The 15,265-nt window shown below is 47.4% G+C and overlaps 1 protein-coding gene across 2 annotated transcripts; it reads left to right on the top strand.

Moving 5' to 3' along the window:
- The first annotated feature begins 3,070 nt into the window (after positions 1-3,070).
- On the top strand, positions 3,071-14,107 carry LOC141176339 (uncharacterized). 2 transcript variants are annotated; one of them, XM_073660285.1, is made up of 8 exons: positions 3,071-3,209; positions 5,225-5,281; positions 6,989-7,469; positions 10,365-11,186; positions 11,946-12,059; positions 12,238-12,285; positions 12,369-12,495; positions 12,585-14,107. In XM_073660285.1, the coding sequence occupies exons 3-8, from the start codon at positions 6,990-6,992 to the stop codon at positions 13,355-13,357; spliced, it is 2,364 nt and encodes a 787-aa protein (XP_073516386.1). In that variant the 5' UTR covers positions 3,071-3,209; positions 5,225-5,281; position 6,989; the 3' UTR covers positions 13,358-14,107. The 2 variants fall into 2 exon arrangements, with proteins under 2 accessions (XP_073516386.1, XP_073516385.1); XM_073660284.1 differs by having other exon boundaries at positions 12,357-12,495; positions 12,585-14,103.
- The last annotated feature ends 1,158 nt before the right edge of the window (positions 14,108-15,265 follow it).

The following is a 15,265-nucleotide window of genomic DNA, read 5'->3' as shown; positions in this document are numbered from 1 at the left end:
TTGTACTGTCAGTATATAATATACAGAGGAGCTTGTGCTGTCAGTATATAATATACAGAGGAGCTTGTGCTGTCAGTATATAATATACAGAGGAGCTTGTGCTGTCAGTATATAATATACAGAGGAGCTTGTGCTGTCGGTATATAATATATAGGAGGAGCTTGTGCTGTCGGTATATAATATACAGAGGAGCTTGTGCTGTCAGTATATAATATACAGAGGAGCTTGTGCTGTCGGTATATAATATACAGAGGAGCTTGTGCTGTCGGTATATAATATACAGAGGAGCTTGTGCTGTCAGTATATAATATACAGAGGAGCTTGTGCTGTCGGTATATAATATACAGAGGAGCTTGTGCTGTCGGTATATAATATACAGAGGAGCTTGTGCTGTCGGTATATAATATACAGAGGAGCTTGTACTGTCAGTATATAATATACAGAGGAGCTTGTGCTGTCAGTATATAATATACAGAGGAGCTTGTGCTGTCAGTATATAATATACAGAGGAGCTTGTGCTGTCAGTATATAATATACAGAGGAGCTTGTGCTGTCAGTATATAATATACAGAGGAGCTTGTGCTGTCAGTATATAATATACAGAGGAGCTTGTGCTGTCAGTATATAATATACAGAGGAGCTTGTGCTGTCAGTATATAATATACAGAGGAGCTTGTGCTGTCGGTATATAATATACAGAGGAGCTTGTGCTGTCGGTATATAATATACAGAGGAGCTTGTGCTGTCGGTATATAATATACAGAGGAGCTTGTGCTGTCGGTATATAATATACAGAGGAGCTTGTGCTGTCAGTATATAATATACAGAGGAGCTTGTGCTGTCAGTATATAATATACAGAGGAGCTTGTGCTGTCAGTATATAATATACAGAGGAGCTTGTGCTGTCAGTATATAATATACAGAGGAGCTTGTGCTGTCGGTATATAATATACAGGAGGAGCTTGTGCTGTCTATATAATATACAGAGGAGCTTGTGCTGTCGGTATATAATATACAGAGGAGCTTGTGCTGTCGGTATATAATATACAGGAGGAGCTTGTACTGTCAGTATATAATATACAGAGGAGCTTGTGCTGTCAGTATATAATATACAGAGGAGCTTGTGCTGTCAGTATATAATATACAGAGGAGCTTGTGCTGTCGGTATATAATATACAGGAGGAGCTTGTACTGTCGGTATATAATATACAGAGGAGCTTGTACTGTCAGTATATAATATACAGAGGAGCTTGTGCTGTCGGTATATAATATACAGGAGGAGCTTGTACTGTCGGTATATAATATACAGAGGAGCTTGTACTGTCAGTATATAATATACAGAGGAGCCTTTACTGTCGGTATATAATATACAGAGGAGCTTGTACTGTCAGTATATAATATACAGAGGAGCTTGTGCTGTCGGTATATAATATACAGAGGAGCTTGTGCTGTCAGTATATAATATACAGAGGAGCTTGTACTGTCAGTATATAATATACAGAGGAGCTTGTGCTGTCAGTATATAATATACAGAGGAGCTTGTGCTGTCAGTATATAATATACAGGAGGAGCTTGTGCTGTCAGTATATAATATACAGAGGAGCTTGTGCTGTCGGTATATAATATACAGGAGGAGCTTGTACTGTCGGTATATAATATACAGAGGAGCTTGTACTGTCAGTATATAATATACAGAGGAGCTTGTGCTGTCGGTATATAATATACAGAGGAGCTTGTACTGTCAGTATATAATATACAGAGGAGCTTGTGCTGTCGGTATATAATATACAGAGGAGCTTGTGCTGTCAGTATATAATATACAGGAGGAGCTTGTGCTGTCAGTATATAATATACAGAGGAGCTTGTGCTGTCAGTATATAATATACAGAGGAGCTTGTGCTGTCAGTATATAATATACAGAGGAGCTTGTACTGTCGGTATATAATATACAGAGGAGCTTGTACTGTCGGTATATAATATACAGAGGAGCTTGTGCTGTCGGTATATAATATACAGAGGAGCTTGTGCTGTCGGTATATAATATACAGAGGAGCTTGTGCTGTCGGTATATAATATACAGAGGAGCTTGTACTGTCGGTATATAATATACAGAGGAGCTTGTGCTGTCGGTATATAATATACAGAGGAGCTTGTGCTGTCAGTATATAATATACAGAGGAGCTTGTGCTGTCGGTATATAATATACAGAGGAGCTTGTGCTGTCAGTATATAATATACAGAGGAGCTTGTGCTGTCGGTATATAATATACAGAGGAGCTTGTGCTGTCAGTATATAATATACAGAGGAGCTTGTGCTGTCGGTATATAATATACAGAGGAGCTTGTGCTGTCAGTATATAATATACAGAGGAGCTTGTGCTGTCGGTATATAATATACAGAGGAGCTTGTACTGTCGGTATATAATATACAGAGGAGCTTGTGCTGTCAGTATATAATATACAGAGGAGCTTGTGCTGTCGGTATATAATATACAGAGGAGCTTGTGCTGTCAGTATATAATATACAGAGGAGCTTGTGCTGTCAGTATATAATATACAGAGGAGCTTGTGCTGTCAGTATATAATATACAGAGGAGCTTGTACTGTCAGTATATAATATACAGAGGAGCTTGTACTGTCAGTATATAATATACAGAGGAGCTTGTGCTGTCAGTATATAATATACAGAGGAGCTTGTGCTGTCAGTATATAATATACAGAGGAGCTTGTGCTGTCAGTATATAATATACAGAGGAGCTTGTGCTGTCGGTATATAATATACAGAGGAGCTTGTGCTGTCGGTATATAATATACAGTAATATATAGCAGGTATATACATAGTAACGGACACTACACGCGGACATCACTCACCTCTCACAGACGCGCACAATATAGTAATAACACGTTTGACAACGATGCTGCCTGATGATTGGTTAGCAGTCAGATACGTCATCAATCGGTTCCCTGAGCTGAGATAAGGATGCTGGGAGTTGTAGTTCTGTCCTCCTGTCTGCGGACTCTTCGCGCCCTGTAGTACGTCATAAAGCCCAGCCATTCACAACGCCGGATCTCCTAAGCAAAATAAACCATATTTCCCACAAGACCCAGCGGCCAGTGGTAGTACGCGATGACGTCACGGGGGTTCGCAGCCAATTAGCACCTCGGGAGAGTGTTGTTCTCGTAGCTGCACGCTGAGGGTTTGAGGGCAGGTAACGTGTGTGGGGCTGAGACCTGATTGCGGGGGCGGAGGTGTGACGGGGGTCGTTGTCCAGCATCCCCGTGTGTGTGTGTGTGTGTGTGTGTGGCGGAGGTATGGGTGCCTCGTGTTATCAGCGTACTACATGTGAGAAAGGCATGAAAATGGTGCTGGAATGATGCTCCAGGACTAATGCAGCAGTGCAATCATCCATGATATGTATAATAGGGGTGCCAGGACTAATGCAGCAGTGCAATCATCCATGATATGTATAATAGGGGTGCCAGGACTAATGCAGCAGTGCAATCATCCATTATATGTATAATAGGGGTGCCAGGACTAATGCAGCAGTGTAATCATCCATGATATGTATAATAGGGGTGCCAGGACTAATGCAGCAGTGCAATCATCCATTATATGTATAATAGGGGTGCCAGGACAAATGCAGCAGTGTAATCATCCATTATATGTCTAATAGGGGTGCTAGGACTAATGCAGCAGTGTAATCATCCATTATATGTATAATAGGGGTGCCAGGACTAATGCAGCAGTGCAATCATCCATGATATGTATAATAGGGGTGCCAGGACTAATGCAGCAGTGTAATCATCCATTATATGTATAATAGGGGTGCCAGGACTAATGCAGCAGTGTAATCATCCATTATATGTATAATAGGGGTGCCAGGACTAATGCAGCAGTGTAATCATCCATTATATGTATAATAGGGGTGCCAGGACTAATGCAGCAGTGTAATCATCCATTATATGTATAATAGGGGTGCCAGGACTAATGCAGCAGTGTAATCATCCATTATATGTATAATAGGGGTGCTAGGACTAATGCAGCAGTGTAATCATCCATTATATGTATAATAGGGGTGCTAGGACTAATGTAGCAGTGTAATCATCCATTATATGTTTAATAGGGGTGCTAGGACTAATGCAGCAGTGTAATCATCCATTATATGTATAATAGGAGTGCTAGGACTAATGCAGCAGTGTTATCATCCATTATATGCATTATAGGGGCGCTAGGACTAATCCAGCAGTGTCCTCGTCCATTATATGCTCTATAGGGGCGCTAGGACTAATGCAACAGTGTCATCGTCCATTATATGTATTACAGGGGCGCTAGCTCAAGTGGTGTCATCATTTTTATTATAGGGGCGCTAGGACTAATGCATCAGGGTCATTATTCTTTATATTTATTATAGGAGGCACTAGGAGTAATGCAGCGGTGTCATCATCCATTATATTATAGGGGCGCATGGACTAGTGCAGCGGTGTCATCATCCATTATATTATAGGGGCGCATGGACTAGTGCAGTGGTGTCATCATCCATTATATTATAGGGGCGCTAGGACTAGTGCAGTGGTGTCATCATCCATTATATTATAGGGGCGCATGGACTAGTGCAGTGGTGTCATCATCCATTATATGTATTATAGGGGCGCATGGACTAGTGCAGCGGTGTCTTCATCCATTATATTATAGGAGGCGTTGGGAGTAATGCAGTGGTGTCGTCATCCATTATAGGGGCGCTAGGACTAATGCAGCAGTGTCATCCATTATATGCATATTATAGGTGGACTTTTAAGGACTTTGCAGTAGTATATACATACAGTAAATGTGATGCCCATAGCAAACAATCAGATGTCAGTAATTTCTTATGAATGCTGAGTCTGTGATCTCTTTCTTTGCGGTCAGTGGTCTCCGCGGAGGTTAGAGGTCTCCTTTCTGCCGCTCAGTGCTCTCGGTGGAGGGCCGCGGTCTCCTTTCTTGCGGTCAGTGGTCTCTGCAGCGGTGCAGCGGTGCAGCGTTATCTGCGCCCCCACTACGGTGTGTTGTGACAATGGATGTACACACAGCTTCTGCTCCAGTAATCACCAGGATATGTGGTTGGATGCAGAATTTTCGAGCCGATTCGTGGCCGATACCATAAATAACCGATGCCACAGACCCCGTTCACTGTACGTGGTGCCGGCGCCGGTCTTGTGCCACCATTACTGAATCTTCTCTTTACAGGACTCTGCGTCGTCATCTGTGGATCCAGATCTGTAGACTTCTCTTACTTTTATGAAGGTGAGCGCAGCCACCTTTTCTGTTCTCCGTACTGACTCCTCGCCTTACCCCTGCCTGCTGCTGCTGACCTAGTCTGTTCTCCGTACTGACCCCTCGCCTTACCCCTGCCTGCTGCTGCCGACCTCGTCTGTTCTCCGTACAGACCCCTCCCTTTAATCCTGCCTGCTGCTGGCCTCGTCCATTCTTGCTACTGACCCCTCACCTTACTCCAGCCTGCTGCTGGCCTCGTCCGTTCGCCGTAATGACCCCTCACCTTACCCCTGCCTGCTGCCTACCTCGTCCATTCTCCCTACTGACACCTCACCTTACCCCTGCCTGCTGCCGACCTCTTTCCTTCTTCGCACTGACCCCCTCCCTTTACCCCTGCCTGCTGCTGGCCTTGTCCGTTCACCTTAATGACCCCTCACCTTACCCCTGCCTGCTGCCGGCCTTGTTCCTTCTCTGTACTGACCCCTCCCTTTACCCCTGCCTGCTGCTTGCCTCGTCATTTCGCCGTACTGACCCCTCACCTTACCCCTGCCTGCTGACGGCCTCGTTCCTTCTCCGTACTGACCCCTCACCTCACCCCTGCCTGCTGCTGCCGGCCTCGTCTGTTCTCCGTACTGACCCCTCACCTTGCCCCTGCCTGCTGCTGCCTGCCTCTTCCTTTCTTCGTACTGACCCCTCACCTCACCCCTGCCTGCTGCTGCCGGCCTCGTTCCTCCTCCGTACTGACCTCTCACCTTGCCCCTGCCTGCTGCTGGCCTCGTCCGTTCTCCTTACTGACCCCTCACCTTACCCCTGCCTTCTGCTGCCGGCCTCGTTCCTTCTCCGTACTGACCTTTCACCTTGCCCCTGCCTGCTGTCGGCCTCGTCCGTTCTCCGTGTTGAGCCCTCCCATTATCCCTGCCTGCTGCCTACCTCGTTCCTTCTCCGTACTGACCTCTCACCTTGCACCTGCCTTCTGCCGGCCTCGTCCGTTCTTCGTACTGACCCCTCACCTCACCCCTGCCTGCTGCTGCCCGCCTCTTTCCTCTTCCGTACTGACGTTTCACCTTGCCCCTGCCTGCCGCCGGCCTCATCCGTTCTCCGCGTTGACCCCTCACCTCACCCCTGCCTGCTGCTGCCTGCCTCGTTCCTTCTCCGTACTGACCTCTCACCTTGCCCCTGCCTGCTGTCGGCCTCGTCCGTTCTCCGCGTTGACCCCTCCCCTCACCCCTGCCTGCTGCTGCCCGCCTCGTTCCTTCTCCGTACTGACCTCTCACCTTGCCCCTGCCTGCTGTCGGCCTCGTCCGTTCTCCGCGTTGACCCCTCCCCTCACCCCTGCCTGCTGCTGCCCGCCTCGTTCCTTCTCCGTACTGACCTCTCACCTTGCCCCTGCCTGCTGCCGGCCTCGTCCGTTCTCCGCGTTGACCCCTCACCTTACCCCTGCCTGCTGCCTGCCTCTTTCCTCCTCCGTACTGACCTCTCACCTTGCCCCTGCCTGGTGCCGGCCTCGTCCGTTCTCCGCGTTGACCCCTCACCTTACCCCTGCCTGCTGCCTGCCTCGTTCCTCCTCCGTACTGACCTCTCACCTTGCCCCTGCCTGCAGCTGGATTCGTTTCTCCATTTCCTTCCCACTTTTTACCCAATTCTCCTGTTTGCAGACTCTAGGGATCTGTGCACACAGGCCCTGAGAAAGACGTTGTGTGCACAGACCCCAAGGAGGAATCTTTGCATTTCTTGCAGGATGACGTCTTGTATCGTCAGGGGATGTCCGATAACCTGGAGGAGCGACGTCCCCGGCGTGACGCTGCATTCATTCCCAGACCACATCGGCCACATCAAGTCTTGGCTGCTGCAGACTGGACTGAACTTCCAAGAAACGGAGGAAATGTCACAGAAGATCCTAGGTGACAAATCTAAATCCTTGTACCAGATCTGTTCCCGCCACTTCTCCGCGGAGAGCTACACGATAGTGGATGGGCGCAGGGTTCTGAAGAAGGACGCGGCCCCAACGCTGATGATCCAGCGGGCTTCACTTTCCTCTCCGCCATTAGACTCCAAGATAGTCCACATAAAAACAGAAGAGTGCGACTACGACTCCTCATCACCAACACCGTCCGCCAGCGGCACCAACACCTCCTGCATCACCCCACCACTGAAGATGGAGCCGCCGCTCTCCCACAGTCCTTCCACAAGTCCAATCCACCCAGAACCCGAGCAATCGGCAAGTCACTTACAGCTTATAGTGCCAGCACAGACTTACTCATAAATGGCAGTATTATACCAGCTATAATCCTATACATAAGGGGCGGTATTATACCAGCTATATTCCTATACATAGGGGGCGGTATTATACCAGCTATACTCCTATACATGGGGGCGGTATTATACCAGCTATAATCCTATACATAGGGGGCGGTATTATACCAGCTATAATCCTATACATAGGGGGCGGTATTATACCAGCTATAATCCTATACATAGGGGGCGGTATTATACCAGCTATATTCCTATACATAGGGGGCGGTATTATACCAGCTATAATCCTATACATAGGGGGCGGTATTATACCAGCTATAATCCTATACATAGGGGGCGGTATTATACCAGCTATACTCCTATACATAGGGGGCGGTATTATACCAGCTATATTCCTATACATAGGGGGCGGTATTATACCAGCTATAATCCTATACATAGGGGGCGGTATTATACCAGCTATATTCCTATACATAGGGGGCGGTATTATACCAGCTATATTCCTATACATAGGGGGCGGTATTATACCAGCTATATTCCTATACATAGGGGGCGGTATTATACCAGCTATATTCCTATACATAGGGGGCGGTATTATACCAGCTATATTCCTATACATAGGGGGCGGTATTATACCAGCTATATTCCTATACATAGGGGGCGGTATTATACCAGCTATATTCCTATACATAGGGGGCGGTATTATACCAGCTATATTCCTATACATAGGGGGCGGTATTATACCAGCTATATTCCTATACATAGGGGGCGGTATTATACCAGCTATATTCCTATACATAGGGGGCGGTATTATACCAGCTATATTCCTATACATAGGGGGCGGTATTATACCAGCTATATTCCTGTACATAGGGGGCGGTATTATAGTAGTTATATTCTTGTACATAGGGGCGGTATTATAGTAGTTATATTCTTGTACATAGGGGGCAGTATTATAGTAGTTATATTCTTGTACATAGGGGGCAGTATTATAGTAGTTATATTCTTGTACATAGGGGGCAGTATTATAGTAGTTATATTCTTGTACATAGGGAGCAGTATTATAGTAGTTATATTCTTGTACATAGGGAGCAGTATTATAGTAGTTATATTCTTGTACATAGGGAGCAGTATTATAGTAGTTATATTCTTGTACATAGGGAGCAGTATTATAGTAGTTATATTCTTGTACATAGGAGGCAGTATTATAGTAGTTATATTCTTGTACATAGGAGCAGTATTATAGTAGTTCTATTCTTGTACATAGGGGGCAGTATTATAGTAGTTCTATTCTTGTACATAGGGGGCAGTATTATAGTAGTTATATTCTTGTACATAGGAGCAGTATTATAGTAGTTATATTCTTGTACATAGAGGGCAGTATTATAGTAGTTATATTCTTGTACATAGGGGCAGTATTATAGTAGTTATATTCTTGTACATAGGAGCAGTATTATTGTAGTTATATTCTTGTATATAGGGAGCAGTATTATAGTAGTTTTATTCTTGTATATAGGGAGCAGTATTATAGTAGTTATATTCTTGTATATAGGGGGCAGTATTATAGTAGTTATATTCTTGTACATAGGGGCAGTATTATAGTAGTTATATTCTTGTACATAGGAGCAGTATTATTGTAGTTATATTCTTGTACATAGGAGCAGTATTATTGTAGTTATATTCTTGTATATAGGGGGCAGTATTATAGTAGTTATATTCTTGTATATAGGGGGCAGTATTATAGTAGTTATATTCTTGTATATAGGGGGCAGTATTATTGTAGTTATATTCTTGTATATAGGGGGCAGTATTATAGTAGTTATATTCTTGTATATAGGGGGCAGTATTATAGTAGTTATATTCTTGTATATAGGGGGCAGTATTATAGTAGTTATATTCTTGTATATAGGGGGCAGTATTATAGTAGTTATATTCTTGTATATAGGGGGCAGTATTATAGTAGTTATATTCTTGTATATAGGGGGCAGTATTATAGTAGTTATATTCTTGTATATAGGGGGCAGTATTATAGTAGTTATATTCTTGTACATAGGGGCAGTATTATAGTAGTTATATTCTTGTACATAGGGGGCAGTATTATAGTAGTTATATTCTTGTATATAGGGGGCAGTATTATAGTAGTTATATTCTTGTATATAGGGGGCAGTATTATAGTAGTTATCTTCTTGTACATAGGGGCAGTATTATAGTAGTTATCTTCTTGTACATAGGAGCAGTATTATAGTAGTTATATTCTTGTACATAGGGGGCAGTATTATAGTAGTTATATTCTTGTACATAGGAGCAGTATTATAGTAGTTATATTCTTGTACATAGGGGCAGTATTATAGTAGTTATCTTCTTGTACATAGGAGCAGTATTATAGTAGTTATATTCTTGTACATAGGGGGCAGTATTATAGTAGTTATATTCTTGTACATAGGAGCAGTATTATAGTAGTTATATTCTTGTACATAGGAGCAGTATTATAGTAGTTATATTCTTGTACATAGGGAGCAGTATTATAGTAGTTATATTCTTGTACATAGGAGCAGTATTATAGTAGTTATATTCTTGTACATAGGGGGGCAGTATTATAGTAGTTATATTCTTGTACATAGGGGGGTGGTGTGATAGCAGGTTATATCCTTGTACATGGGGGGCGGTATGACAGTAGGGGGCAGTATTGCAGCCTCAATGCTCGTCATTCGGCCATGTTTCTGGCTTGCTGACATACTGTATATAGTAGTAATCTTTCCTTTCTTTTACGCTCTTGTCATGTGTTCGGTGCGGTGTTTCTCGTTTGCCCACTATGGCGGTGTAATGCCTGTTCTCGTCTGATCACGGTGTTTCTCCGCAGGGTGACGTCACGCTGAGATGTATTGTTACAGACTGTCCGAACTTCTCGGCGCTCCAGCACCCCAATGTGGCTGTTCATACGTTCCCCAGTAACTTCTCTATGGTGCGGCTGTGGCTGCGGCAGACCGGGCAGAACTTTGGTGATCTGGACCTCGCTGCCCGGCAGGTTCTGGACATGAGCCCCTCGGAGAGATTTGGGATGTGTTCTGATCACTTTGCCCCCACTAATTACACAATTCGGGGGACGGAGGTGAAGCTCAAACCTGACGCTGTGCCAACCATATTTCCGGGTCTGCAAAGAAACCCTGTGAAGGAGGAGGAGGTGGAGGTGGAGGTACCGTATCAGTCTGATCCGAGCTGCGCTGGATCCAGAGGAGCCGTCACCGTGTACGCCGATAAGAACCACAAACTGAGACACGTCGCCACCAGCACTGACCCCTACTGGGGCGTCCGCAGCATTGGACTTCTCACCAGACCCATTCTTGTCCGTGAAGCGTCAACATCCACGCGGTTTGGAAGATTCCTCACTCCTCTGAAGGCTCAGCCGTGCACGTCAGACAAGGCCGTCCAGTGCTCGGAGCACTTACTGAACCGCAGAGACGATTCCTGGAACGTCAGACCGGACTACCTCTATCGGTTTGGTCATGCTGTCCCACCCAGAGACATGACCTCAGGGGGCACCCAAACCGTGGCTCCAATGCACGAAGCAGAAGAGCAGAAATGGTCGGATTTAGTGCAAGGGTTAACGCCAGACCATTCCCAATTACCAAGAAACATCCCCGTAAAAGACAGCAGGCTGTTCTTTGCAATGGAGGAAGTGATGGTAGGTCTCCATTGGGTCTATACCTCCCGTTTTATGGACGCTGCACCAGCCCCCTGACTGTAAGCTGCGGCCGTGTGGACGCTGCACCAGCCCCCTGACTGTAAGCCGCGGCCGTGTGGACGCTGCACCAGCCCCCTGACTGTAAGCCGCGGCCGTGTGGACGCTGCATCAGCCCCCTGACTGTAAGCCGCGGCCGTGTGGACGCTGCGCCAGCCCCCTGACTGTAAGCCGCGGCCGTGTGGACGCTGCGCCAGCCCCCTGACTGTAAGCCGCGGCCGTGTGGACGCTGCGCCAGCCCCCTGACTATAAGCCGCGGCCGTGTGGACGCTGCGCCAGCCCCCTGACTATAAGCCGCGGCCGGGTGGACGCTGCGCCAGCCCCCTGACTATAAGCCGCGGCCGGGTGGACGCTGCGCCAGCCCCCTGACTATAAGCCGCGGCCGGGTGGACGCTGCACCAGCCCCCTGACTATAAGCCGCGGCCGTGTGGACGCTGCACCAGCCCCCTGACTGTAAGCCGCGGCCGTGTGGACGCTGCACCAGCCCCCTGACTATAAGCCGCGGCCGGGTGGACGCTGCACCAGCCCCCTGACTGTAAGCCGCGGCCGGGTGGACGCTGCACCAGCCCCCTGACTGTAAGCCGCGGCCGGGTGGACGCTGCACCCCCTTCCCTGTAATCCCATTCGGCATGGGCAGTGCACCCCCTTCCCTGTAATCCCTGACCCTATGGCCGCCCTGCTGATCTTTTCTCTTCTCCTCAGGTCTCGCTCATGCAGCATTTGCTGAACACTCCCTTTATTGAAGAAACTTCCAAGATGATGACACAGAAGTTCCTGAATCAGATCCTGGAGATCGTGGCTCTTCTGACCGGAGACGTAAGTTTTCCTGTGGTCACGGTGGTTTCAGTCCACAAGGGGACTTGTCTGCATTTATGCTTCCCCTCCATTAATCATCATTTACAGCTGTCGGTGGAGTTTGGGGGTCTTTGCTCCTTCAGGGTAATGATTGCTTTACAGATACTTTTCTGGCTGACATCTTTGTCGTCTTCTATAGAAATGGCTGCTTGCTGATCGCGAGGACTCCCCTGACAATCCTAAGGAGGTGAGTCCTGTGCCCCTTGTACGTGACCGTGTGCGTCTCGCCAGTGTTCACCCAGATCTCTTATGTGCCAGGTGCCGGTGAAGTGTGACGACATCGCCATGTATTTCTCCACCGAGGAGTGGGACTATATTAAATCGCACAGGGAGCTGTACGGCGACGTGGCCGTAGAGGAGGACGTGGTCACAGAAATGGTGGACGATACAGACTCGGGTAGGTTTGGTGCCGCTCCACTAAACTCCGTCATCTCATGGATGGAAACCCATAAATGTGTAACAATCGTGGCTTATCTCACATCACAGATGAGTCCGGCAGCGAGGAAGAAGCCAAAGCCACCACAAAGCAGCCTAACTCCCCGGAATGGCTGCCGGACGGGGTGGTCAGCGAGTACAGCGAGTCCGAGCTGCTGTCAGAAGACGAGGATGGCGAGGACTCCATGCTCGGAGACGAGGACTTCTCCATTCTTCCCGGCTCGTCCGGTGACGCCGCGCCCAATGGAGGCTCCAAGCTGAAGAAATACAGTTTACTCCGTGGAAAGGGCAGAATCTACCACTGCAAGAAGTGCGACATGACCTTCCCCAAAAGACTGGCCTTCAGGAGGCACCTCAAGTCCCAGAAGCACTTAAAGAGTTACGAGGTGGAGGAGGTGGACGTGGAATGTGAGGACTGCGGCCAAGTGTTTGTCACCAAGTCCTTGCTGATCAAGCATCGGGCGGAGAACCACGCCGTGAAGCGCTACGCCTGCACCATCTGCGGCATCCAGTACGACTACAAGTCCCAGTTCATCATCCACCAGCGGGCGCACACCGGAGAAAAACCCTTCGAGTGTGACCAGTGCGGAAGGAAGTTCGGCCATAAGTGCAGCCTGCTCGTTCACCAGCGGAGGCACACCAAGGGCAAGACCATATCCTGCAGCAAATGCGACCATCGCTTCGACACCAAGTCCCAGCTGGCCAAACACGAGAAGATCCACGACCACGAGAAGCCCATCATGTGCCGCCTGTGCGGGAAACGCTTTGCCCACAAGTCCCACTTCATGAAACACAAGTGGGCCTTCCACCACGAGGAGATTTGACGGCCGCAGACTCGGCCGCTCCTTGTGAAATTATTTTTTAGGCGTTAAGTTCACCACAAGTGCCATCGAGAAGAAAATAAAACTCATTTGTTGAACATTGTGAGATTTTTTTTTCTTGTTTTTTTAGTCCTCCATAGGGCGGCACTCATGACCCGGCTTTTCTGCTTCCTTTTTTGTCCCCTCCGGGTTCAGGTATGAGGTGAGTGACGCCCGAGACGTCATAGGGATGTCTGCATTACAGGGGCATTACGTGTCATGTGAATAGAGACCCCCCATCATTGCCAGATTGATGGGGCCGCCGTCCATCACCTATGGGATGGTGGAAGATGGTCTAGAAAACCACCAGACATCTCTGACAAGTCCTCTGCTCTAGCAACCGGTGGGGGGTGTCGGCAGTCAGACCCCCCAACGTGCTGCTCCTCTCATGTCCACCACTATCTTAAGAAATGGCTTTCTCCTTGCATATGACGTCTATCTCCCCTCCTAATCTCCATTCCATGAACAATGGAGGATGTTTAGTCCTAGAAGGTTTCTCTGAATTCGGCCGCGTGGTGCTGAGTGTCGGCCCACCGCCATCATACGTGGTCTCGGCAGCCTCCACAGGGGGGCGGTGTGCTCCTCCATACTATAGGATGGCGTTGTCTCATTACATTCCTTAGTGGTGTCTCTATTCGGGGTCTTTGGCTGCCGGGACCACTCACATTCATTGCTGAGACAGGTTTTATTTGAAGGTTCTGTCCATATAATGGGGGGGGGGGGGATAGAAAGTATTTGTCAGGGTCTCCAAGTCATTGGCACCCCATTATCAGTCCATCCCAGACCAGATGATTTATGGGGCCATATAAGCAGGTGACATTAACATAAGTCCTCACGCCCTGTCTATGACTTCTGTAGAGGACGATCCTATGTGGAGATACAATAAAAGCAATGTCGATCTTGTCTGGAGTCTGATGTATCACACATGTCCCCGAGGTCGTGCGTCATCTTGTCGTGTGCACAGTGATGTCATAGCATCAGATACTGACCCGGGGGTCCGGACTACCCTGTGCCGGGGCAGTTTTGTCCCGTATGTTCTGTTCCTGCCATGACGGCTGGCGTTCATAGGTCACCGTGATTTTAACTATATACTGCTATACAGGTGTATATATCATCAGATATCGCAGGTTCAAATATTACAGTGAGCGTCGTGAGGTTCCTACTGATCCCATCCACGGTATGGGGACCGTACGACGCTGCACAGTGACAAGGTTCATCATGGGAACGTATCCTAAGAGGTCATGAACAATGGCGACCAATGCATTTACAGTGGATAGAAAAAAAAGCCCCCAATTTTTTTTTTTTCACAAGGGTAACAGGAGAAATTGGACCCCAAAATTTGTTGTGCAATTTCTCATGAGTACGCAGATACCCCATATGTGGGGGAAAACTACTGTTTAGGTGCACAGCATGGTTCAGAAAGGAAGGCATGACGCTTTGGAATGCAGAGCCCCCTGCATGTGCCTAAACGGTGGAAACCCTCCACAAGTGACCCCATTTTTGAAACTAGACCCCCCTCAAGGAATTTTTCTAGACCTGTGGTGAGCACTTTGAATTCACAGAATTTTACAACGTTGATCTGTAAAAAATGTTTTAGCCCCAAATCTTCTCATTTTCACGAGGATAGCATGAGAAAATGGACCCCAAAATTTGCTGGTATCTGGTTGAAAACTACTTTTGAGGCACGGTGCAACGCTCATAAGGGAAAAAGTGCCATCTTGGAGTTCAGATTTTACTGGACTGGTTTGAGGATGCCATGAAACATTGGTAGAGCCCCTGAGGTTCCAGAACAGCAGTCCCCCCCCCCCCCATAAGAGACACCATTTTACAAACTACACCTCTCAATGAATCCATCGAGCGGTGCAGTGATCA

Source organism: Phyllobates terribilis, unplaced genomic scaffold, assembly GCF_046119375.1.
Source record: "Phyllobates terribilis strain yellow unplaced genomic scaffold, ASM4611937v1 Scaffold_25__1_contigs__length_18738178, whole genome shotgun sequence".
NCBI lineage: Eukaryota > Metazoa > Chordata > Amphibia > Anura > Dendrobatidae > Phyllobates > Phyllobates terribilis.
This window is presented reverse-complemented; position numbering and strand designations above follow the sequence as displayed.

Excerpts from the sequence above, each read along its gene's own strand:
- LOC141176339 (XM_073660284.1), top strand. The coding sequence starts at position 6,990 with ATGACGTCTTGTATCGTCAGGGGATGTCCGATAACCTGGAGGAGCGAC. Across the intron at positions 12,060-12,237 it reads TGGCTCTTCTGACCGGAGAC|AAATGGCTGCTTGCTGATCG; the intron begins GTAAGTTTTCCT and ends CGTCTTCTATAG. Across the intron at positions 12,496-12,584 it reads GGTGGACGATACAGACTCGG|ATGAGTCCGGCAGCGAGGAA; the intron begins GTAGGTTTGGTG and ends CTCACATCACAG.